General features: G+C 38.7%; 1 protein-coding gene across 6 annotated transcripts; it reads left to right on the top strand.

Annotated features, from left to right (window-relative positions):
- Positions 1-1506: 1506 nt before the first annotated feature.
- TRA2A (transformer 2 alpha homolog) lies at positions 1507-25766 on the top strand. Of its 6 annotated transcripts, XM_058821340.1 has the most exons (10): positions 1570-1738; positions 2559-2835; positions 10027-10338; positions 10618-10751; positions 12285-12450; positions 14937-15125; positions 23190-23305; positions 23738-23845; positions 24542-24609; positions 24788-25766. In XM_058821340.1, the coding sequence occupies exons 5-10, from the start codon at positions 12418-12420 to the stop codon at positions 24796-24798; spliced, it is 525 nt and encodes a 174-aa protein (XP_058677323.1). In that variant the 5' UTR covers positions 1570-1738; positions 2559-2835; positions 10027-10338; positions 10618-10751; positions 12285-12417; the 3' UTR covers positions 24799-25766. The 6 variants fall into 6 exon arrangements, with proteins under 6 accessions (XP_058677313.1, XP_058677309.1, XP_058677301.1 ...); XM_058821335.1 differs by lacking the exon at positions 2559-2835 and having other exon boundaries at positions 1563-1738; XM_058821348.1 differs by lacking the exons at positions 1570-1738; positions 2559-2835 and adding an exon at positions 7122-9234.

Raw genomic sequence — 25766 nt, 5'->3', positions numbered from 1 at the left:
TTGGGAACCCAGTGCCTTCCTGCACTGACAGAGCAAGTTTAGATGTTTCATCATCTTGGGACATTTTCTGATTTAAGGAACTGCATACCTGGTCTCAAATGCCTGCAAGGTACCAGCTATTGGTGCATGCTGGAGGAGGAGGCACCAAAACTGTATAGGATACAGGATCAGGGAAACCTTTCTGAGGTGACTGAGCAGAAAGGATATAGCTTTTAATAAAACCATGGTTAAAATGCAATTCTCATGACTGCAAGTCAAAATTTAGGCCTTTGTTTCGTAGAAGCACGCAAGACTGGATCCTCAGACTTTACCTCCATGTGTGTACAACAAAAGCAGCCCCCCAGCCTTGCATATTAAATATCCTCTTGCGATAACACAGCATCCCTGATGACACAGACCCACAGAAATTCATATGGTTGCATAAACACATTCATATAAATGTTCTTCCTTGCACTGCGGGAGCAGAACCCCGGAGAACTTGCTGGGGGAGGTGGAAGATAAGGGGCAGAGGAACAGGGTGATAATTTTCACGGCGTGAAGGAGCAGTCCTCGTAGCAGAGAGGAGAAGGCCTTGGTGCGTGGAGTGCAGGAGGGGTGCCCCGCCTTGTCCCTAAATAAGGTCCTTTCAGCCGGTGTGCAAGAGGCCAGTCCACACACAGAGTCGAGGTATTTGATTTATTGACAGCTCTGCGCAGAGAGCGCTGCTGGGTGAGAAATCCACAAAGCCTTCACGACGACTCCCAAAACTTCTCTCTATCATACCAAACATTTTAGCAACAAAAGCGCTAATGTTCATCGACTACAAGTTCCCTCCTTCTCTTACTAATTAGTAGTCTATCTTCCGTTGGTTAATTAATCTATCGCTTCTCATGCTAATGAGCCCGCATGCTCAGTGCTTCTCTTCCCTTGAGTCGGTGGTCCGTGAGTCGGTCACACATCTCCCCCTGCCGGAATTACGTTCTAGCCAGTCGCGGCTGCTTCCGCACAGTCGCCAAGTTCTCTTGAGCAGTTTCTTCCTTATCTCGGGAGTTCTGCCGCATGTTCTTGCGGCCCGTGAATTCTGCGTTCTTTGTGTCCACTATCAGTGGTAACTCCTTCTTTCCAGGCTTAGTTAGCCTCCCCTGAGGTCGGATATCACTGAAACATATCCAGCCCTGAACCTTGACAAGGCAATTCTACCGACAGCTAATTTGTCCTTCTAACGCCGGCACATCACTCACCGTTTGCTTGACAGCTGCCTGTTTCAGGGATTAAATCTCCCTTCTTACTCATTAGGCCTGAAAGCTCACGAATATCAGACATCAAAGAACATCCTTTCTTAAGAACATTTGTTTACAAATTCCACATTTCGGCAGCAACACCCGCTTACCTGGCGGGCCGGGGCGGGGCCGCGGGGCAGCGCGCACGCTCCCGCGCCGGCGGAACTCGCATGCGCGGCGGGTCTCCCCGCAGCGCTCGTCGCCTCCTTTGTGAGGGGCGGGCGCGGCCCCGCCCCGAGCGCGGTGCCGGGCGCAGACGGAGCGGCCGCGGCGGCGCCATTTTGCGGCGGTGCGGGAGGCGCGGGCGGGAGGTGGTTGTGGTGGTAGTGCCCGTAATAGCGGCAATAGCGGTAACGGTGGCGGTAACAGCGGCCGTGGGTGTTGTTGCTAATCGGGACTAGCGTCCCCCTTTCGCCCCAGCCCCTTGCCAGGACTCTGCCGACATGAGCGACGTGGAGGAGAACAACTTCGAGGGGAGGGTGAGTGGCCTCCCCTGCGCGGGCCGTGTCGCGGGGGGGATCGGACCCGGAGGCGGTGGGTGGCGGCACTCGGCGTCCTCGGGCCTAGCGGGGGTGGGGGCAGCGCATCTTGGCTCTAAAATGGCTCCTTCGGGCGCCCGAGGCTTGCCTGGGCCGTGGGTGACGACCCGCGTCCCTCTCCGCTGCCCGCGTCTCTCCTCACACGGTCCCTGCTCCCATCGCCCCGGCGGGCTGAGGGCGCCGGCTCCCGGTGCTGCGGGCCGGCCCCTGCCCAGCCAGCGCAGGCTGAGCCTGTGCAGACAGCGCTGCTGGAGCCCCGGGGTTCCTCCCCGTTGCTCTGCTCCCTTCCCGCGGTCCGGAGCCGCCTGCTTGCCGCCGGGCCCGGAGGTCGCTGTCCTGCCCGTTCCCGCTCCCCGGCCGGGCCGCCGGGGCCTCCTCCCGCCCGAAAGAGGAGGGAGCCGCGCGCGTCCTTTTGTGCGAGGGGAGCGGTGTCTCCTGGCTGGGAGCTGCCTCGGGCCGGGCCCCCTCCGCCACTGGGGAGCTCCGGCCGTCGTTATTAAACCATCGAAAGTCATCGATCGTGCAGCTGAAGGCTTCCAGCGAGCTGCTGTGGCTTTGTAACCTCGTTAGGCCTGTGTCTTCCCTCTGATGGCTGCGGGTTTTCACGTACACGTGTGACAGGTCCCTTCCATTTTTATTGCTTTTGGGGTTTTTTTTTAGTGATGATCAAGGCAAGCAGGGATTAGAAGCTGCTTGAAGCAGGAACAAAATGTGTGCTCCTCCATCACAATTTACTTTTTTTTTTTTTTTAATTTTGCAGAGGTTTTCTTTTGTTTGTTCTTTTAAGAGATTTTTTTAGAAGAACACCTGAGCATCCCCTTGGTGACTCTGATGATCCAGTGACAGCAGCCTTGCAGTTACATACATAGCTACTGTCTGGGGAAACAAGCAATAAAATCTTGGAAAAACGGCATTACCTTCCACAAATTATTTTTGTATTGCTATTGTTGCCATTTTTGTGGTGATTAAAAAACAATCTATAGACTGCAAGTTCTTTACCTAGCTATGCAATAACTGCTGCTGCTTCCTCGCGTGAGGTAAACAAAACCTTGCCTTGTGTTGATTGCTTGGACAAAAGGTGGCTGGGTAGCTAAGCAGTATTGGGGTAAATAAACAGATCTTTGAAGGGGAAACAGCTAAGTTTCAGAAACTTGAGCAGTGAGCGTGCTTGGTTGTTTTTTTCTTTTTTTAAGATGACAGTAATCTCCCATTTTACAGTCAAGATTTGTATCTTTAAGGATTATTTTCTTGTCTGTATTCCCAGTGTGGGTTATTGTAAGGAAAGAAATTGAGTTAGGTTAGTTGTCAGAACATCGGTATTGGGCTCTTTGATGGGTCTGTTGCTTTTGTTACAAAGCTGTTATAGCTCTGGACTTTCAGCATTTCTGCACACCACCTCCTCCCAGATGTAGAAGTAAAATGTTTTGAGAGAGCATGAAGTCTGAAAAGTCCTACAGTAGCAGTTTCTGTGACTTCTGCTTATCAGTTGTTTTTTTTTTTTTTTTTGTGGTGGAAAATTTACCTGTTGGAAAGAACTGCTATGTTGAGTGTTCATTTGGAAAACTTCGTTTGTTTTTGCTCCCTACACTGAAAATTCTCAATCAATAAGGCATGCCTGAGCATAATGGCAGGTACTTGATTGATTTGTAGTCGGGAGTTTTGTGGTTCTACTGAAGAACATTTGTAAGCCTTTCTGGTTGTTTTTTTTTTCTTCAGTAATACTGCTTTGTTGTGATGGTACTAACATTCTTGAAATAAGGAATTCTATTTCAGAGTAATGCTTTATTTTTTATTTCCATTGGAAGTGCTCACAGGCATAAAGTTAAGCAGCTAGAACTTTGAGGCTGTAGTGTTTAGTCTTCTATTCCCAGTTAGACAGGACTGTCAGACACTGAATGTCCTGGTGCTTCAGTTTGCTACATCCAGGCACTGGGCACTGAGAGGAAAGCAGAAGTTTTCATTGAGAGAGAGAACTGCAGAAACTGGAAGGAAGTTTGTAAAGAACCTGTTTTCATGGAATTTGGCACGAATAAGAATTCTGAGTACCCTTTCAATTCTTCCACCCCCTGTCAGTTTAAGTGCTAATTAGTGTGATGTGTTTTTAAAAACTGAATGCCGAGAGAGGAAGGGTGTTCTAAGTTTAGTTTAAGGTCTTTTATATTTCATCTGTGTAAATGCATGTTGTCCCAAAAGCACTTCAGTGAAAGTTGAGTATCAGCAGAATTGTTTTAAATGCTAATTTTATCAACAGTAAGATACTGTATGTGCTTTGCCTCTAATTTATGATTTTAAAATCATATTAACTTATCTGAATAGGCTATTAATAATGATGGAAATAACTTTCAATTAAATTGCTTAGTTTGCACTCTTTAAAACTTCCATTTCTAAAGTATTGTGTGTGAAATCATTGTAGAGCTTTTCCTTCTTGAACTGACTCCTTTATTGACTTTTTTTTTTAAAGCACATGTTTATCAAATATGCTCAGAATAATCAACATCTGCTCTGGTTTTCTGTCATTTTGTTTCAACTTGTTTCAAGCAAGTTCAACTTTGTTTCAAGCAAGTTCTGTATTAAGACTGTGCCTGGTTGAACAGAAGAAAGCCTCCTCCTCAAGCAAGGTGATTTAATAGGAAGAAATTTACAGAGGAATTAAAAATACAGTGGATGTGCTAGAGCTAAGTTTATGGACATTAAGAATAATAAAATATTTTAAATTGTGTTTCTTATCCAGTGACTTGGCTTTGGAAACATCAAAGTATTTTATCACCATTGAATGTTTTTTGTGAGCAGATTAGACAAATGAGGTTTTTTTATCTTTTATTTCTGTCAGATGGCAGGCAACTCTTACTTCCTTTCATATTTTTTGTTATTTTTTTATTAGGCTATTGTTTATTTGGTGTTCAATCCGTGGTGCAACTTTAGATGTTTCCCAGAGCAATGAACAGAAGGGAGTCTGAACAAACCTGCACTTGAGTAGCTCCACTTGAAACTTTGATCAGTTTTTTTCTGTTGAGCTTCTGGTAACATTTAATTTCTGTAATCTTAACCGTTTAGTAGTTTTCTCCAGTATTAATGTGTTGTTTGTCTACATAGGCAAAACTTTTTATCACCACAAAGGTAAAATTCCATTTTACAACTCTGTATTGATTGGCTTCCTTCTAATGGTCCTGCTGTGTGCAGGGTCTTACAGTGGAATAAATAGTGTAATGTAATAAACCACTTCAAGAAATGCAGGAGTTTGCACGTGGCCCATCCTGTTGAAGGGAGGGTGCGGATTTCACAGGTACACAAGTGGCTTTTGGGTTAGTTCAGCTGGGAGAGTGCCATGTGTTTGCTTCGTGAAGTTTGGATGCAAAATACCTAGATACCTACGGAATTACCGAACTGATCAACTTTGAGATTATTTCTTTGGCAAAAAAAGTCCCAAGGGCTTGCTTAGCTCTTGTATTACACCTCTCCTGCAGTGGCAGCCTGCCACCTGTGTGGAAAGGAAGGAATGTTGCTTCCCACACCTTTTCAAACACGAGCACAATGGACTGCTGGTGCTCAGGCCTTCTGCATTCCCTTGGAGAGTGCTGTGATCACCCTGCAGCGGCTAATGACAGTGTGTGTGAGGCTTTTCTTCTGCAAGCCTGATTTTTCATTTCTATTGTTTTAATCAAGCTTCATACATTTTGCATTGTTCTGGACCTTGCCAGCTGGGAAAACCGCTCCTTTTGAACATGTTTTTTTTGCTGTCTTCCGTGTCTGGTAGAGGAATGACTACAGAACCCTCCCTGAAGAGGTGACTTTCAAGCCTCAGTGAGAAGATGAGCTTGTAATTTCAAAAAGTTTATTGCTGAAGCCTTTTCTTTCTTTTCATAAGTGGGATCATTGAGAAATACATAAAGTTTGCTTATGTTAGTAACTTAAAATTTCCATGTCTTCTAGGTAGCAACTTAAAAGATGCTTTTTATACAGAAGCTTATTATGTGTACTATTGTCATAGTCATAGAAGATTAGCTAATTAAGGGATCCATTTTTTTTTTAGTATAGTGACAGATCACAGTATGAAACAAAAAGGATTTAACTTCTCTTTTGAGTTTCAAAGAAGGTTGGTAGATTCCTGCCAAAATATAATCTTGTCCTCATAAATGGGATGTCACTAGCTTAACACTTTTATCTGGTGAATGTGGGCTGCTGCTAAACTCATGTTTCTTTTTTGACTGCTTAGATTTTTCTGTCCCCTTTTAATAGAGTTTGACTTCATTTTTTTTTTTTTTTAGTTTGGGCAGGAGTTTTTAACAAGATTTTTGGAAATGGTATTGCTCGACCACTTGTCCTATCCTTTTCTTTTCACTCCAGGTCAATTGAATTTCACCTGAAATTTCTGTGGGATTTAATATTTTGGGGTTTTTTTCCCATGCTTTGCTATAGAAAGCTTAGTTTAAACTTATGTCATTATTTTTAGTTAGCATCTCACTCTAAATTTTAATAGCCTTTCATCATACTCTGAAATTGTAAGGTGAGAGTTAGAGTAAGGAATGACAAGTTCAGGACAGAAGAGTAGTGTGAAAGAACATGAGATTGTTTTGGTTGGTTGGTTTGATAAAGGGGTTGGTTGGTTGGTCACTTGTTTGTTTTGTTTGTTGTGGCACCACCCCACCCCCCCCCCCCCCGTGTTCTTTATCATACCTTCTTTTGATGGGTGGAAAATGGAAAGAATACTTCTTCAAGACTTCTGCAGTTCTCCTCTGTATAGAAGTGTTTAAATGCTTTTAAAACAGTAATGACATTGGAAAGTGGGATTTCTTTTGAAAGATGCAAGGAATTTAAGTGGTAGATAGAACTTTTTGATCAGTTAAGCAGTTTTATCAGTATGGATGAAATACATGGACTGACTGATGCCCGGCTCAGATGGATCATCTGAAGTTGTTGGTAGTTGCTCAGTGTTGGGGTTTATGTGATCATGGAGTAGTGGGGGTGGAGGAGACATCACTTTGGTTTCTTACTTCCTGGGAATGAAGGAAGATAACAAGGATTAAAAATACTCCTCAGTACTCTCTTAAAATGCACAGCTAGAAGCATTTAATCCAGGGAATCAGTAAATGAATCTGCAAATTTTTTTTATTTTTGTGTTTGTCTACAATTTTGGCTCCGAGTTCCAATTCTTGGTGAATCATTAGTCCCATTTCCTGGTGTGTATTTGAGGAAACCACTACATCTTACTCTGAAGAAGCACAGTCTTACAACTGAGTTCAGTTTTTTGTAATTACTTTTGGCAGGGGGGAGGGTGTTTGGGGTTTTTTGTGTGGGTGGGTTTTTGGTGTTTTGGGGAGAGGTGTTTCCTGGAAAAGTGTTAGTGGCAGATGCAGGGTTTATTTTGAAAGAGAAGTCTGATCTGAAGAGTATTATGAAGTTCTGTTTCTTTTCCTGCAGACTCTAGTGGCAGCAAACTTAGATAGTTTGACATGGGGATAGTGAATTATCTGCCTACAAGTTTGCAAGGGTGAAAGTAGTGACTGGACAGCTGCATAAGGAAGCCCAAGGCTTTAAGATAGGTACTGTCTGTAGGAAGGTGGTGGGATGAGGAGCTGAGTTTACACTGAGTCTCATCTGTGGCCCTTGAATGACTAAGGGTCTTTAGGACAGAAAGATGAGAAAGTGGTGCTGACGATCCAAAGTGCAACTTTAGTCTTTTCTCTCCTACACAATATTTAGTTTCTGTGGTAATAACAGAGCTAAGATGAGAATGCATAGGTTGCTTTAAGGCTGGTACAAAATTGAGGTATTTCAGTGCATTGGGGTAATAGAGTTGTCTGCTTTCTTATGTTAAAGATGACATACTAAGAGTGTTGAGTACTTTTGTCATACGTATTGCAGAATGGATATAAGTGGTTCATGAAGAATAATTGGGTTGGTCTGTGGTGTAGACTAATATACAGCTTGCTAATTGTTTGATTATAGTGGTAAGTAGAGAAGAAAAATTCTCTAAAATCTCTCTTGGTGATTCCTTGAAGCTCTGAATCCCTTAATCCCTGCCTGTAGTTTTGCTGATATAAATATTACTAGGAACTTTCTCAGCATCATCCTTAAGTCCTTAAACTTTTGCAAGTTATTGTGATTCTCTTAGTCTCCTTTAGAAGCATTGTAGGAATTGTAACTAGGTGAACTATGTTGCATTAGAAGATGAGATGTAATTGCTTCCCAGTGACAGTGTACAACTGCTCTCAGGTAATCTCTCTTCAGCTGCAGCTTATATCCACAGTTACTTGGTTGAGGAAGGTCAGAATCTCTGAGAATTTACATGGTCCCCTCTGTCACTGCAGTTTTCAAGTTGTGTATTTGTGAATATAACCCATAAGGGACTAAAACAGATAATTTCAGATAGGTTAATTTGGAAGTATGTAATATTTGCTTTTGTCAACTTTATATAGAGTTGGTGTCATAGCTGATATTATTAAAGACTCTATGGGTGGTATTGTAAGATGCTTCAGTTGAACAGCTAAGAACACTAAGCTGACTTGAGCAATTGTGTCCATGGTACTTTTGGCACCTCCCAACACTTGTAGATTGTGCAGGATATGGGGATGGGGTGGGGGTTGTATTTTTGTTCAAGTTTCCAGAGTTCTTGTTCAAGAATTGATCTTTCAGATGTAAAAAGTATGGACAATGCAGTATCCTTATGAAGAAGGAGTGTCTGAGGAGGGTGAATTCTTTGTCTTTTATATTCAAGGATGTTTTTTAAAATCTGATGTAACTTTGAATGTGTTTCTTTATTACTGATCATTTTTTACTAGGGAGAGAAATACAAATAGTTCCCAGAGAAATTGGCAGTTGTTGCAAGTGATGAGTTATAAAGAGAAGAATTTAAGAGGCTGTCAGACATTGAAGAGTACAAAGAGGCGAGGTGATAAAAAAGTAATGCTAGTGGTTATAAGAGAAATTTTTGTTTATTGCAAACAGTGAATTCCAAATGTCAAGCCACCGAATTTGGTAATATTTACAGGCATGTACATAACTTATTTCAGTGAAGTCCTGTAGTTAGCTCAGTACATAGCTATCCTCATAAGGCTTGTATGGGCCGCCGTTCACAGCCAAGCTTTGAATTTGGCCTTCATTATTAAAGTTTGGCAATGCCTGTCATCCTAGTAGGTGACATTCTCCATGTGTCCTTTGTCCTTTTTATTGAGGTAAAGGGGAATGGTAGTGTGGCTGCAATAATTGTTAGTAAGGAGCTTCTCAGGTTCTATTTCTGGTGAATTTACTGTCTGGAAATATGAAGACAGCATCTTTGAAAAAGAACCCCAGCCCAAGGTAGTGAAGAATTTTAACTACAAAAGAAACTGCAAATGTGGACATGGGTAGAGTAAGAAAGAGAAAAAATTATGAAGACAGTCAGACGGAGAAATCGTGCAAATAAACCTGAAATGTGACACCTGTGGGAGGGGAACTTGGTATGCATTTTTCATTAAGTGTTTTGTGAAGTTACAAATGTATATAGCATACTGTTCTGTAGGGGTTTCTATAGCTAAGCTCCCTAGAAATGCTGTACACTATAAAATGTAAGGAAATCCTAACCTGCTCTTTGTTTGCTTGTTTTCCTAGTTTTTCTCTTGTGTGCCTTACCATGCAAGAAAAAAACCCCTCCTGTTTTTACTTCTGTTGGATTGCTTTAACTATATGGTTCTACATCTTAGTTTATATGGATTATATAAGGAAAACAGGATAACAATGAGGAAGAAAAAGTAGCAAGAATAATAATTTATGTTGCTTATACCTATATGCATGTGTTTTGTGAGTAAGTATGTGCATAGATAGGTTTTGACTGGAAATCTTTGGCCATTCTGTTGAATTGAATGTCTTAGTAATCTGTAGGAGTAAAATTTGGGATATTTAATATTGAGAAGCACATAGTTATTATTTTAGGGGGGGGATCACTGATATCAACGCTTCAATATATTTGTGCTAATTAGTTTTTAGTGTATCTATGTATCTTACAAAAAAATCTCAGAGGGGAGGAGGGTAGCTTTGCAAATGCAGTAAAACACTGAGAACTCAGTAAGCTTATTGTTAGAACATAGACACTTATACAGTTTTAAAGATAATTTTTTTAAAAAGTTGTTTTATAAAATAGTTTCTTGCACTTTACCTGCTGGCTTTTCAATTTGGTAGATAACATCTGAACTCCAGCAGAGTTTTATAATCCCCACGTGCTTAAATATACTAAATGTTCTTTTTCCATTAAGGTTAATGTTCGTGAAGAAATTGAAGAGTTTTTTCCAAGAATGTGGAAGATAAATCAAGATAAAAGAAGGCTAATGAAAAGTATTAAAGATCAGAAAATTAAAATTGAATGGGGGAAAAAATTGAACAGAAGATTGGTCAGATAGAAGCACTTGAATATTTTTTTAAGGCTATAATGAATTGTTTGAATTGGGGAAGAATACACGAAGTATGAAAAATGAAAAACTCAATGAAGAATGAAGAAAAGTAGAAAGCAAGAGTGAAGTAGAATTAAAAGAATCTGGAAGAATGAATGGGTCCTAGGTTAAGTAAATGTATGGTTTATGTTCCAGTGTCTGTATGATCAAGTTGTAGATGAATTTGCATGATTACTTAGTTAATAGAGAATTGGTGATCTGGTTCAAGCAGGGACCTATTTGAGGCAAGCATACAATATTAACAGTGGGTTAGCAAAACGAAATTTGTTTTGGAGGGTATTGCCTAACCATTTGTTTTTCAGGAGCAATCAATATAATAGAATTACTGTACTTTAAATGTTAGGAGTTAGGCATTTACACAACCAATACCATTTTTAATACTGTCTTTTTTGTTAGGAGTCTCGCTCCCAGTCAAAATCTCCAGCTGGGAGTCCTGCTCGTGTAAAATCAGAGAGCAGGTCAGGATCTCGCAGTCCATCGAGGGCTTCCAAACACTCTGAGTCGCACTCTAGGTCAAGATCAAAATCAAGGTAAGTTCAGAAAGTTATTCATGTCAGCTCAGTGTTACTGCTGTTGTTTTGGTAGGTTGGTGAAGTTTCTTTTCCCCTGTTGTAGAAATTACAAATTTTTTGGGACGTATTAACAGGGATATGTTAATTTGCCTGTTTGTGCTCATACAGGTGGACAAAGTTGGGAAATGATTTCATGGGTACAAATAGAGAAAATACTATAATTAAAAGTAGCAATGTAGAAATCACAGCTGAAATGTGTAGGTTTCTCTCTTCCAGAAGATAGAAAATGGATTGCATTTCAATTTTGTGAAGCTGCTTCCTTCTCCTGAAATTGTTTATGGGGGAATTCTTGTGTGGACCTTTCCTTTAGGGGGGAAGTAAAAAAAGTCAAGTGCAACCTGGTGCAAAGGCATCAGGGTTACATAAAAAGAGTAAGCTGTCTCACTGTTGGAACTACTGGAAAACAGTGTTTGTGAATGTTCTGGACATTATTTCATTGGAGGCTTTAAAAAAATAATCAAAAACTATGTCTTACATTGGGTGCGGTCTTAATTTATGAGAGTTTTAAGATTTAAATTAATTTTTCAATGCTGCACATGTCTTTTCTGTCCTTCTCTACCCCAAGTATGGATGTGTGGAGGTAAAGCTTTATAACTTTCAGGTCTGATGGAGCTTGCATGGATCAGAAGAGAAATGTCTTAGGCTTTTTTCTCTAAATATGCCATAACTATTACCTGGTTTATGTTACCTATCTTCTCTATTCCCTTTTAGCAACATATTGATGAAAATGGGGAAAGCTACTGAATCTTTCTTTTACCAACCACGAGAGAAAACAGAAAACAGCATTTGTAGCACTAGAGGGGAAAGAGGAATAGTCTTAACGTTGTATCTCCTTCCCAGTTCTTGGGAGAGATCAGTAATACATCTTCTCCATCTATACACTTTATACCAGAGCAACTGAAAGAGTTGCTGTGCTCTGAATTGCCGAAGTTCAACTCATGTTACAGTTTCTTGCAGTGTTTAGCTAGGTGATTACCTACCTGTTTTTTTAAACAGCTTATTATCAGCAAGGCATTTGCAAAGAAGTGTTTGAGGATTAGAGCAGATGTTTGCTTTTTTTTTGGTCTGGAGTAATTTTCATGCCTAGACAAACTTTACTTGTAGATATTGCAGCACTGTAGTCCTGCCAGATATTTCAATTTTTCAGTCAAAATAGTACTTTATAGTGTGGCATATCTAGTTTCTGTGCCACTGTGCAGTTGTTACAGCCAAGCTGATGTAAGTTAAAACTCTGAAGTTGCTGAAAGCTGTTGTGAATATAATCCTCAGTGTATGTCAGAAGTACCCTCAAAGAGTTAAAAATGGTGCTACCGAGCAGGTTATTAGAGATCCATGCAATCTTTAGGTATGCAAGGTAGAAAAAGCTTAATGGGTTTAATATTGTAGACACCATCTAAGAAAAGATTTTTCTCTAGAAGATGTACTGTTTAGAGTTCAACAAATGATGGCCATACACATTTGCCCTGACTGGAGGCTCTCTGTTTGTCGAAGATCCAGGTCCAGAAGACATTCGCACAGACGTTACACCCGTTCCAGATCCCATTCTCATTCCCATAGGCGACGCTCTCGAAGCAGATCGTACACGCCAGAGTACCGTCGGCGCAGGAGCCGCAGTCACTCGCCAATGTCCAACAGGAGAAGGCACACTGGCAGCAGAGTATGTCATGTTCAGAAAGGCTGAGTATCGACACAACAATTGCTCCTTGTATCAGGGTAGCCCAGGTTACTGCAGGCTGAGTTTGACCTGCTGGTTTGTCACTGGAGGATACAGGGATTGGGTGGGAGTGGGGGTTATGTGTGGTGCAATCTCTGTCCTTACAGTTGAACGCTTACTCCCTGGACCTGCAACTAACTGGCAGGGAAGTTGTAGAATTTAATTGAAAAACATTCTACTGCAAGTCAGTATGTGCAGGTATGGTGACATTTGGCTTCAGTCAGCTCTAGAAGTTAAGCTGTTCTGATTTTTTTTGTTGTTGTTAAAAAAGTATATAACCTTTACAAAAATGAGACCACATCTGTGTATGCTGGCAACCTGAAAGTATTGATAAGATTGACATAGGGATCCATAGAAGGAAATTCCCAAGTGTTTATTTGCTTATAGAGCATATGTTGGAGATTGCTTGTGATTTTAGGCTTCTGATTGTTTCATTTGATTTACCTTGAAGTAAAGCCTTGTGTTATTAGGTAATAAGTAAATCTTTATAGTAGACTAGAAAAATTTACATTTGTGGAAAGGAGGTGCAGTAAGTCTTTCAAAATATAGATGAGAGGTGTCTCTGTTATGAGCAGGAGGAAGTATAGCTACACCAACAAAAATCTAAAATACTAATCCTGTCATTCCGAGATTTCTCCTTGTGTCCTTCTTTGTAACAGCAGAGTGGTTGGGGTTGAGAATTGGAAAGCAATTTTGCCACTTCTTTTGTTGTAGAGAGAGCTTGCATACTGGGTTGATGGGAGGCAGTACAAAAACCTAATACAGAAGTTGCCCTTTAGTCATCACAATCATTTTAGGCCTTCCAGTGGTGATGCAGTTGTCACTTGGCACTTAGGGTCTGCAGACTGATCTCAGTAGTCTCTTGCCTTGGAAGAATTCATGGGGTTTAAGTGTAAGAGGGATGTTAAAAACATGCAACAGGTATGGATGTGGGGAGGAATTTACCTGAACAATTATTTAAATGACAGATTTTATTATACTTAGAGGATTTTAGTAATAAAATTAGTATAGTTGCCAGTGCCATTGAAATATGGAGTAAAAAATACAAATCTTGATGTGTATAGTTCAAACTTTTGAGTTACAAACTGCCAAGTCTTGTGCTCTTTAGCTATAGTGTGGAGTTGCAGAATATTCATGTCTTAAAACAGAAGTTTGAACTTTGACAAATGGAAAGAAAGGAATTTCAAATATATGAATAGTGCAGGCATCTTATTTTCGCAATAGGTTCCTGAGCAAATGTGCTGAAAAAAATATGACAGAAGATCTAAACCTTTTCAGTCTTTGAATCAGGCTGAAAAGCAGGCACTGAGGCATAAATTATAATTCATAGATGACTTACTGAAACTGAAATACAACTTTCAGTTGTGTCAGCTTCTAGTTGTTATTTTGGCAGAAACAATAAATCTCTGTGCTTGTTGCTGGTGTTTTAAATTGCTGCATCTGGTAGTACAGGTGCCAGACACCTAACTGAAAAACATGAAAAACGTTTTGACCAAAATAATCTTACAGAGGATTTGGCATTAGATACAAATTCTCTGGCATGTAAAGAAATTTTGAACCTAAAAGACAACTTGTACCTTGTACTATTACATATTTGACTTTGTCTAGATGAAGTGAATTTTTTTAAGTATCCCACATCATGATCGAGAGTGAAGTTTTGTGCTAAAGAAATATGCATGCTGTTGGATTACAGTTTCACAGAACTGGCCTTCAACACTTGTCGCTCTCTAGATGAAAGAATCAGGTGCCTTTCATCCCGTTTACAAGTGGAAAGATTAACTTACAAGTGTAAATATTGACTTTCAGTATATTGGATAGGAAATGCTGAGGTGGAGGAAGTGTCAGTAGGAGCTAGATGATAGTTCAGTTGCCTGTGCTTAGGAGCTCAAGTGCTCCCATGCAGTGTGGGCAGCTGGAGGCAGTGTGCACTCACAGTGCCTGTGCACATGCAAGAGGGCTGAAGGTGGCAGTTCAGGCTGGCTGACCTGTCTGCAACACGGATTTGTGTGTGGTGTCTGCCCCTTGGTAGTTTAAATATGAAATACTAGTAACATGGGTTCCTCTTGTTCTGTAGCTTTTCTGTATATCAGAATGATAATTTTTATCAACTGTTTTTTCCCAACATGGGAAACTTGTCTTGGTCTTTTTTCTAAAATTAAAACCATTGAAAGTAGTTGCTTTTTGAAACAATCTTACTATTAGAATGATAACTGTTAATGTGTTAAACTGTGTATTACCTGTTTAGTTTTCTTCAGATTAAATTTTTTATAATTGATAATTTTTGATATAAGAATATTCAAATTTTAATAATTTTTTTAGAAATGAAAACTAATTGTTTATTGGAGATCCATGCAATCTTTAGATGTGCAAGGTAGAAAAAGCTTAATGGGTTTAATAAAACTAATTGAGTTGAACATTTTTGTTACCAGGCTAATCCAGATCCCAATACCTGTCTTGGAGTGTTTGGTCTCAGTTTGTACACTACTGAGAGAGATTTACGTGAAGTCTTCTCCCGGTACGGACCTCTCACTGGTGTCAATGTGGTTTATGATCAGCGGACTGGACGGTCAAGAGGATTTGCTTTTGTTTATTTTGAGAGAATTGATGACTCTAAAGAGGTAAATGCATGCTTTGCTACTTTTTTCAGGTGTGCTCTTTATGCATTATCTTCATTAACTGTCTGTAAAAAAAGACAACAAGCTTTTGAGTGTGTATTCACTAGCACATTCTCACACTGAGATTAATTTTAAATCTTTTGTTCAAGCAATGTGGCAGTTCTAAACAAATCAAGCATTTGAGTTCAGGTACATGGGCAGATATTGAGCATAAGCTTATGCTCAATATCTTAAATATCCTAAATGTCATATTAAATCACCAATGAGCTCTGGACTTTGATTTTAGTCTGTTACTTCAAAATGCAAATAAATCTTTAAGGCTTCTATATCCCAAGTATTTTTGAGACATTTTGGAAGTTAAAACTTTAAGTTGTTTTCTGAATGAAAATTCTGGTGATTCCTTGTGTATTTTCTCCTTTTAGGCATGTTATTGTACATTTGAAAAACAGTGGGGTTTGTCTTGATTTGTGCCTTGGCCAGTTGCTTTCCTTGTTGTTTAACAGGTAGCTGTTAATAGCCACACAGAGTTGTTAGTATAATAGATCTGTAAGGAAAGAATCAAAGAATATGAACAGCAGCCTGTGTTATGATCCACCACAATTTACATTAAGCAGTAGTTTTTTTGTCCCTATAATGATACCGTGAACTTTACCACCTTTACTGAAATTCGTAGATAAAGTTGCTATTAAAAGTAAAGACACTCTCTGAAAACTACTTAAGGTCTGCGTTGTGTGCATCTCTTTCTTTGGGACAGACTTCATCTTGTTCATGGATTAATAGGTTTGGGCAGATGTGCTGTTTGATTCTGTGTGCATTTGCCAGGTTTTATTTATAAGGAGATACTAAATACGACTCCTCTCTTTATAGATCATTTAGTCTTGAAGGCAGGGAGAATGACAGCTCTGGAACCTATCAGGAGCTGAAAAATAAGAATGCTGCTGCTACTTGATGATAATTAAATGAAAAAAAACTTGGATTGCTTGATTGAACTAAGTTCTTGTGTTTGACTTCTGGTATGATCCGGAATCAGTTTATGGGAAGAGTAGTCTTGGATGTGTATGTGTGTGCTTGTTGCAAGTTACAGAGGTAAGTAAAAGGACACAAACCTTCCTTTAGTGTCCCTTCTGTATTCTCCTGCAGTCTCAGTTGGAGAGGTTGGTCGAGAGATTAATGGGATGGATAGCTGTATATCTATCTGTCTTTGATGGCCTGCTCTGTTCTCACTTCTAGACTTGTATTTCTTTGCACACTGAATTTGTTGGGATTTTGAAAAAGTGGCTATTTTGCATCTGAAATACTTGCACAGTATTCCTTGGCACATCCATGTACCAGTCTTGTCTGCTGGTACAGCTTTTTTTCTTTTTTTTTTTCTTTTTTTTTAAAAAAGCTTCATATGTCCTTAGAGGTAGGTTTTTTCCCCTGGTTGCCACGGGCAATGGTCATGCGTGATACCATGCATTTCTTAAAATGTTCCATGTAAATAGCATGAAGTAATTTGTTTAGCATAAAGCTGTTTTGGCAGATGCTATGAAACTGGAATGCAAAGGAAAGCAAAAAGAGATGTTACTTCCATTCAGAAATACAGAAGTAAAGATTAGGGCCTTAAGCAGGAACCAAAATAATTTGGAATGTAATTAAACCCATTTTTCTTTTCTCCAACGGATTGGTGCCTGAAAAGGGGGAAAGGATGCAAACTCTCCCAACACCTGGAATTTAAATAACTGAAATATTTTGGCAAAAAGGACAGAAGCAAAACTTGTTTGACTTATTTCATTAACCTTGAGGACAAATTTGAAGATGACAGTAAGTGGCAGCTGGTGTAGAAAAAGGGGAGATATATAAAGTAGGTATATACAGACATATAGCTAGACAGCTGTAGGTGTGAAATTTTGCAACAGTCCCTGTAGAAGAACACTGAAAGAAATGTAGCATTCTGTGTTTGGAAGATATGCATACTCAACTTTTCAGACTAAAGGTAAACACTTGAATTACTTCTGTTCTGAATAACTAACTCCTCTTAAAAATAATAATAATTTTTAAAACTCCAACCAACCAAAAACCATAACCAGAATCCCAAACCTTCAACATCCAAAACATCTAAATAAAGAGATGATATATTGAACTAAATTACAACCCCATATAAAGATAGATGGATTAAATGAGAGCAGAACTCTAGAGAAAAAGTTGGATTTTTCATAGTCTCTACTATTGCCCTTCAGGAAGGCTAGCATAGGGAAGCTTCTCAGCAGACCTGCTCTGAAATACAGGTAATACTAAAAATTTACATCAAATTAATTGTGAGTAGGTATGTTTAAGCTTTCATAATTTAAAGATTAATTACTGTCAGTTGTGCATGGATTCTCGTGCAGCTAAAAATCCCTCAGGATCTTTGTCATCCTACCACTTTTACAAACTGGATCAGTTATTGAACTAGTTAAAGTGTTGCTGTGAGTCGTGATTCTGAAACCAAGTTGTGCAGTGGCCATATGGTGGTAAAGACATTTTAAGTTGTGAACTAGATCGATGTATTGGAACTCCAAAGACAATGTAAAATAGCATTTCTTAAAGGTGATACTTCTCAGTGTTCTAAAAATACAGAAGGGGCAGTTTTAAAGTGTATTTTTACTTTAACTGTTCTAAAATTTCAGATTATGACACCATAGCAGCCTTGTTGTTAGCTGTTCATGAGCATCTTGATTATAAAGAGGAACAGAAGCTTCGCTTTTGATAACTACTACACAGAGAAGCTGCCAAAGCATCACAGTAGCTTCAGACATTCCACTACAACAGGACTGAGAAAGAAGTTTTCAAAGCATGTGTCCAGTCCAGGAGATTTCTTGTAGAATATGTTCTATTCTCTTTGAAACCCTGCCAAGGTTAAGATGAAACTTCATGATCAGACAGAAGGTTCCTTTTCCATCAGATGTCTTTTATTGCATAGTGTTTGCAAAATAACACTCGACTGGATTCTTAGGTTTTGATCCATATTGAAGATGCTGTGGACACTGTCTTCAGTTCAAAGTGTGATAGCAGACAGTAAATGTCAAGGACTGATGGATGTCTAGGAAACAACTGATGAGTGTCTAATGATTGTATGGGAACCTGAGGATTTGCTGTGCCAATGTTCTTGTCTGTCAGCTTGTTCAAAGCCTGTTTGAAAAGCTTCTGTCATTATGTGCCTGTTTTTAGAAAGGGGATATAGAGGGTTTAATTTATTGTAAAGTTATTTTATTTCAAGAAGTTGTTGGTTTTTTAAAAATATTTAGTATTGCTTTTTTGCCTTAGGTGGTGCAGTGTCTTGTCTTGGCCACCCTTTTCCAAGTCCTCAGAATGTGCAAGTCCTTTGTGTGTGCACCATGCAAAGGGCAATATCTGTAAACATCTGTTCAAGACTTGTTTCTCACACTCTCTTACATAGTCTTCAGTGTTGCAATATTGTTTTGCAATGTTTTCATGAAATTATAGAGGATATTCATCTGCCCATCACATAAGGACTTTCCTTCTGTGTTTAAGAGGATTACTAACTTCTGTGTACTAGGATGAGAAAAAAATTAGGTTGATGGAGGAGGAATTGATTGTGTCAGGGTTTTACTTAACAGTAAGTTGAGAAAATCATGAGTGAAAAGTGCTGGCTGTTCTAGGGACGTGGTTCTTACTACAGTTACCAGGGATGTCATATGCTGCTAAACCAGCTTTTCAGTAGCTCAGACTGTGAAGTCTTAGTTGTTTAAACTGAGGCTACTATGAATGTACTGTCTGTAGGAGGAACTCATCTAAGAAGCATCAGCTACAGCAGCTGTTGGCAATATGGAATTTTCTAATGCTAGTTAGATGTTCTTCAAAAAGTTTTGAGCATCTTTTCAGAACCATTTTCTGAAGTGCTGTTCATTAACAATCAACACAAACCAGTAACATCATTCAGTTGCCAAAAACCAGAATAATAATGGAGTTTATCAGTTCAACTTGAAAAACATAAAATGTGTGGTGCAAGCAGACTAGCTTAGAACCAATGTTATTGAACAAAACTCCCATGGCTTGTTGAAGAAATGGTTTAAGTATTGTTCATGGTATCAAAAACAACCCTTGATATACCAGAAAAGAGCACTAGAAGGTCTCAGATGTTTGGAATTACAAGTTACAGACTTCTGGAGACTCTGAAATACCATGAAGTTGCTAATACTTGTAGGAACATCCAGTTCTTCATTCTGGTTCTCTAAAATCCTGTGTTTCTTGACTGTGAAGCTCTACAGTATGCTTTAAAAATAATACATTGAATCCATCAATGCTGAAGCTCATAATTGTATATGTTTAAAAGTTGTCATTGAAATCTCAAACTAGAGAATGTAAATTGAATGTTGTTTGAAAGTGAAATGGATACTTGAATTGAACTTGGCAGACTGCAGCAAGTGTAAAAAGATAAGTTTCTTTGTTAATTCCATCAGATTTTTTTTTTCAGTTGTTCTCAGTAAATCCAGAAGTAAATGAGTAATCAGTTACTGGAGGGGGGAATCTAATCCATTGTGTGTTTCGTCCCTTGCTGTACCTGTGATGGAGTGGAGATGATGTTTTTTTCAGTGTCATTAAATGCAATAGACAAGAACTTCGAGTAAAAAACAATCAAAGAAACCCCCAAAACTACAGTGAGGAAAAGAAAAGGCAGTACTTTGGGAGGTTATTTTTAAGTTGTGAGAACATATTTTCAAAATAAGTCACAATATAAACTGCTTGTGTTTGGCTATTTAAGCATATTCAGTCTGTATGTTCTTAACTTTGTAGTGATTGAAAGTTATTGAAATAGTTATCTTAATTTTTTTAGTGAATTCTTGGTTAACTAATATCAGCCACCCATGTAAGTTTGCGCATTTAATTAGAAGTTGTGTTTCCAAACTTGTTTTACTCTATCTACCTAATTGGTCATACATATAGAAAACAGTACATATTGCATTAAATATCAAATGAACTTGAAATATTTCTTAAATTTATTGCTTTCTGACTTTTTTGAGCCACTGGAGATGATACTGTAGTTCAGGAACTGCCCATTTGGTGAAATTAACACCTTATAGATAATCAGTTTTCTTCTTATGGATAGTCTGCTGAAGGTTTAAAACTCCAAAACTTTAAAAATGTGATCCAAAATTGAACCTATGCCATTCCCAATCCTAGTTCTGTGCTCTGACTGCAAACATGTAGGTGTGTATTCTAGCCTACAAAAATCAAGTTTTCCATAGAATTTGCAACTAGAATTATTATTATATGTTTTTAGGAATGCTGTGTTCTTGCTTACTGTCCTCTTGCAAAAGCCATGCAAGTCTTGTAACAACATTCAGATATTTGGAAAATAATCTAGGTTGTAATAAAAATAGATTGTTGACTGTTTAAAGACTCCTAAGAGGGTATTGTGTGTCTTAAAATCCAATATTATTTGATTTTTTTCTTTTTAAAGTTTCATTTCATCATCTTAAACAGTATTTGAGAATTTATTGAACAGTATTTGAGAATCTGGCGTTTTTAGAGATAATCTGTAATTTTTTCTCTTTGACACTGAAATATTCTTAACATGGCTATCATGCACACCTAAAACCATCAAGAAAAGGAAAGTGAAATTTGTTTTGAATATGACATGCAGTAAGAAAATTTTGTGAAACCCCAAAACTTTCTTGTAAACTACTTTAACTTTCAATAAAGCACAGAAGCGGCAGTGATTAGGATCACTTGCATATTTTTACAGCCTTCATACAAAATAAATACTGTTGTATCAGTTACATGAACTCAGGTTTTCAGAGAGGGCTTTTTGTCATCTTGCAGCAGTCCTTACCTAATAATGCCAGCATAAGTACTTCACTTCAGAGACCCAGAGGTGTGCAGTTAAGAGTGGTGCAGAGAATCTTCTCTTTAGAAGCAATTTCCAGTGGCTAATTACTGAATATGAGTGATCTATACTATTAATTGTAGGTTTTGGCCTTCCTGTTTGGGGATGCAGTCAGAACTATGAGGCTTTATTGTTTTTGTCTATCTATTAAAGATTTTCTCTATTTTAAATTTTTTAGTTGGCAATTATTGCTAACAGCTGTAAAAGGAAAATGTTTTAATATTTGGTAGGACATTAGATATTATGACTAGGGTGTCAGGAGTTCTGTGCAGTCTGGTAACCATGATTTTTATACACTGAAATGTAACACATTTCCTGGTATTTCTAAAACAGCCAGCTCTCAAAATTAATTCTTCATTTCTCTTGCTGGTATGCTGGTCTTCTCTATACTGCTCCCTCTGTCAAAGAAATCTTCCTCTGGAAGAGGTGTTTGTTGGCTTAACTGAATAAGACAAACACGCCAGATGTTCTGTATTTGAGGTGGCTTCTTGTCAGCTAAGCTTATTATTCTGAAAGTTGTTGACTGGACTTGAAAATGCCATGCTGCAGAAAATTTCTTAGAATTTAACTTACTGCATTTCCAGAAAGATGTGTTTCATCACAGAGGTAATTTTTCAGCCAGATATTTGCAGCCTTCATTGTTAGGCTTGTGCACACATACTTTCCTAGGATGCACACACAGATTTATTTTCATTTATATCATCCTTGTGGGGAAAAAAAAGTGTTAAGGCTAGAAGACTAAAGCTGAGGAATGTGTTTTAGTCACAAAATATACCTGAGTGTATATTGAAAGACTTGAAATGCTCTTTGCTGTGCCTTGCAGTTGGCTAAATGTAGTTAGTTTTGTACAGGAACACAAATCACTAGGTGGCGATATAGTATGGACACAAACAGCATTACTAAAATACTAACTCTCAATAAATACATCAGTGATCATCAGTCACCTCCAGTTTGGACACAGCAGTTAAATCATATGGATATCAGGTTTCTGTATCTCCTTTACAATTTGTATGTAAGTTCAGTGAGGCTCTTGTTAGAGTTGAGATTTTTGAATAAATGCTTTATTATTAAAAAGAAGAAAAAAGTTGTCTGTTTAGAGCCACCTTCATGTTTTGAGGTTGTGTCTTGTTTTTTGTAGATAAAAAAATAGCAAAGTGGTTATGTTCTTTAACTCAAGATTGTAACAGCGTCTCTTCTCCAGACATGAAAAATTGAAATAATATGTATTGGACTAAGTGCTGTGCTTAGTGTTGAGAAGTAAGTGGTGTGTATTGGTTTTTCAGGGAGCAGATAACAAAAGCTATTAAAATTCAAAAAGCAAATTTAAAAAAAATCATTTCAAGTCCATCATTAGCTTTTAAAATTAATTGTTGTGGATTTGTTGGGGTTTGGGTTTTTAGGTTATTTTTGCATGAATGTAAGTCTCAAAAGTTCACTGTGCTCCTTTGAATAACTTACTTTGATGGTTTGAGTTTGTGAAAGGCCATTGTATTGATTCTCAGAGTGGAGGAGCTGGGGCTGGAACACCCAGCGAGTGCGTGCAGGGGCTGCGGGCAGCTCTGAAGGCACGGGCATCTGAGCGCGGAGCCTTGTGTGTATCACTTAAACGAGCTGCTATTGTGAGAGGGAGTGGGGAGGAAGGTTGTAATTAGGTATCCATGTAGGCTGAACCCGCCATTTTACTAAGCTCTGCTGAAGTAGGTCCTTGTAAGGGAGATGGCAGGAGGCTGGGAGAGCATGAAATGGCAGCCGACGAGCAGTAATCCGGCCATATGCACCCTACAGGAAGCCACTGTTTTGCACAGCTTTTGAATCCGCCCGTCCCCTCTGGGGCAGAGACGGCGCTGGGAAAGATGCAGTTTTCAGAAAAAAGCTGGTTTGACTTTCAGTTTGCCTTTCAGATGGGTAGAAGATAAAGTCTAGTGAGAGTGGCTGTGTTAGTGGTTAGCCTGTGCTCCCTTAAACAGGATTGAGAGTCGCATTAGTTCGGCCCCCCAGTGCAGCCCTGTGACACCACCGGCACACAGGCATGGGGACAAGAGATGAGCCAGTCGCCACAGTGGGGCACTAGTAACCAGTCTAAACAAGACCAGTTCCGGGCTTGTTTTTCTGGTGGAAAATAATGTGTTTGTGCATAGTCTTCCATAGTTACCAGTAGGTTGCAGATGTCACATCCCTGTTCCTTGTCTCTCCTGCAGGCAATGGAGCATGCAAATGGAATGGAGCTGGATGGCAGAAGGATTCGAGTGGATTATTCAATCACCAAAAGAGCGCATACACCCACCCCAGGCATCTACATGGGCAGGCCAACACAGTGAGTTCGGTGGATTTAAACTGAATGCTAGATTCTGTTTCAAGAAATTACTAACCTACACCTCTTAAATCCTACTGTTGTTTATTGTATCTTGATTTGTAGAAATATTGAAGGACCTGTTAATAAAAAATAATATCCAGCATGATCAATTAATGTATCCTTAGCCTGCTGAAATACTAAGGTGCCCCTTTGCCTTTGATTTTGATGGGAATTAACATCAAATCCCTCGTTTTTCTGGGAGATTTTGAACGTGTTTTTATGTAACTACTTTGTCTGTATATTTTTGTGATACAGTCTTAAGTGTCTGATTTACTACAAGACCACTTAAAAATATTTTAAATAATTTATATTTATTTATCTAATAATTAACTCAAGATGAAGACTAGATATATGAAGGGGGTTTTGTTTTTGTTTTTTCTTTTCCCCTAATAGCAGTGGAGGAGGTGGTGGCGGTGGAGCAGGTCGTCGCCGGGACTCATACTATGATAGGGGGTATGACAGAGGATATGACAGATATGAAGAATATGACTACAGATACAGGTACCCTATCTTTATTTCATTTCTGTAACAGTGGATTTGTTGGAAAGTCAGATGACAAAACATACTCAGTTCGTAGCAATATTCTGCATACGTCTGTTATGTGTTAGAGCCTCATTCCCTTAGGTTTTATGGGACTGAAGTAGTCAGAATCTTCAGTGTTTATGTAATTTGGTTTTTCTGTTGGGCAAGGGGTTAATTTTGCTGTGTTAAGGAGGTGTAGACCATGTATCCCAGGAATCAAGTGGACAGATAAAAAGGGAACTAATTTTTCTATGCTGTATATAGAACCAGGGACAGCTGATACACACTGCTGTTTAAAAAGGGATTATTTGTAGATGGGATTTTTAATGCTTGACATTTCATAACCATCTTGCTGTTTTGAAAGTTATCTGGTTTCAGAGAATGTTGTTCAACAAGAATTGTAGGCATCTGGAAAAGCACTTTATGTGTTTGTAAGGCTAGTGAGAGTTTATTAAATTCTTTGTCTGGGAATATCTTAGAGTTTAAACACATCAAATAGAGAAATATAAAAGCATTTATTAAATGACCATAAGCCACAGCCAAATAAAGCAGAAATCATTCATGCAGGCCAAGTCTTTCAGTGCTAAGGAAGTGGTTCTGTTCTGTAGAAGTGATGTGAATAAGGCTCCTTTCATAATGGATGTTGTTTGGTTTCTTTTTTAATTTCCTTTAAAGGAGACGATCACCATCGCCCTATTATAGTCGATACCGATCGCGATCAAGATCCCGTTCCTATAGTCCAAGTAAGTAAATACAAGTGAATAAACAGGATCTGGCTGACATAAATGTTGTTACATGAATTGATCAATTGGAATTCTGAATGTGAAAGCAAAAAAAGCTGGACACAGTTAAGTTGAGAAAATGTGTACAGTTAGTTTATGATTGTGTGATTAGTAATTTGTCATCTTTTGTTTTTTCCAGGGCGCTACTGAAGATCAGAAGAGTTACAGTTGAGGACTTGATTTTTAAATACAAAGTTCAGATCTTTAGCTTCCCTACTGCTTTCCCTTCCATCTTCCCTTTCTTGTCCTCCTTCCAGCTCTTTCACAAGTCTTTGGTTCATTTAGAATATACATATTTTCAGTTGAAGTATTCCTATTTTCCACCCCTTCTTATTGTAATACTCTTAAATATTGTAATTGTTGTAGTTTTTGTGTAGTAAAACATCTTGAGCAAAAAAATAGAAAACCCCAAAGTGCTGATACATTTTGGAAGTCATTCCTATTTTATTTCTAAAACAGTTGGACTCCTGACTAATCAGAAGAGAGCATTGATATTTTTAAAGCTTGCATGTCATATGTAGTATACACACTCGGATACTTTAACATAAACCTGCATTTCCAAGTAACTTGTTAATCTTTCTGTTAAAATGTTTACCTATTACTTTGATAAACAAGTAATGACTTTGAGTCTTTTCTGTAATGATAAATTTGCTTAGATAGTCATGAACCAGAGGATTTTTAAATTTTTTTTTGTCAAGTAGTTGCTTTGAAAGTAGACTATTTGAGCTAGATCAGAGTTTGGTATTTGACTGACTGGGAGAATAGGTCCTTGTACACTCAAAATTAAGGCTGTGTGTTTTATAGAAAAAAGTTTCTGGATTGCTACACAGTGGATAACAGTTGAAATTGAAATTGTTAAATTCCTGGGGTCTTTGTGGTACTTCATTGAATATTTCCTCTTAATTGGTGCAAGAGAAAAATATTTATTGAACATAGCAATTAGTTATATAATTTGCTGTTCATGAAAGAAAAAATGGCCAATTTTTTGGTATTGAAATAATGATGGAGCAAGTTTTGTTTCCAGTCCTTTTTGAACTTTTGGAAGTATGGATGGAAAAACCTACAGCTATGTGTAAACCTTTTTTTTCCCCCTCAATAAAAGTTAAGTCCACTGATAA

Source organism: Ammospiza caudacuta, chromosome 1, assembly GCF_027887145.1.
Source record: "Ammospiza caudacuta isolate bAmmCau1 chromosome 1, bAmmCau1.pri, whole genome shotgun sequence".
Lineage (NCBI taxonomy): Eukaryota > Metazoa > Chordata > Aves > Passeriformes > Passerellidae > Ammospiza > Ammospiza caudacuta.
The sequence above is the reverse complement of the archived record's forward strand: the minus strand, read 5'-3'. Positions and strand labels throughout refer to the sequence as shown.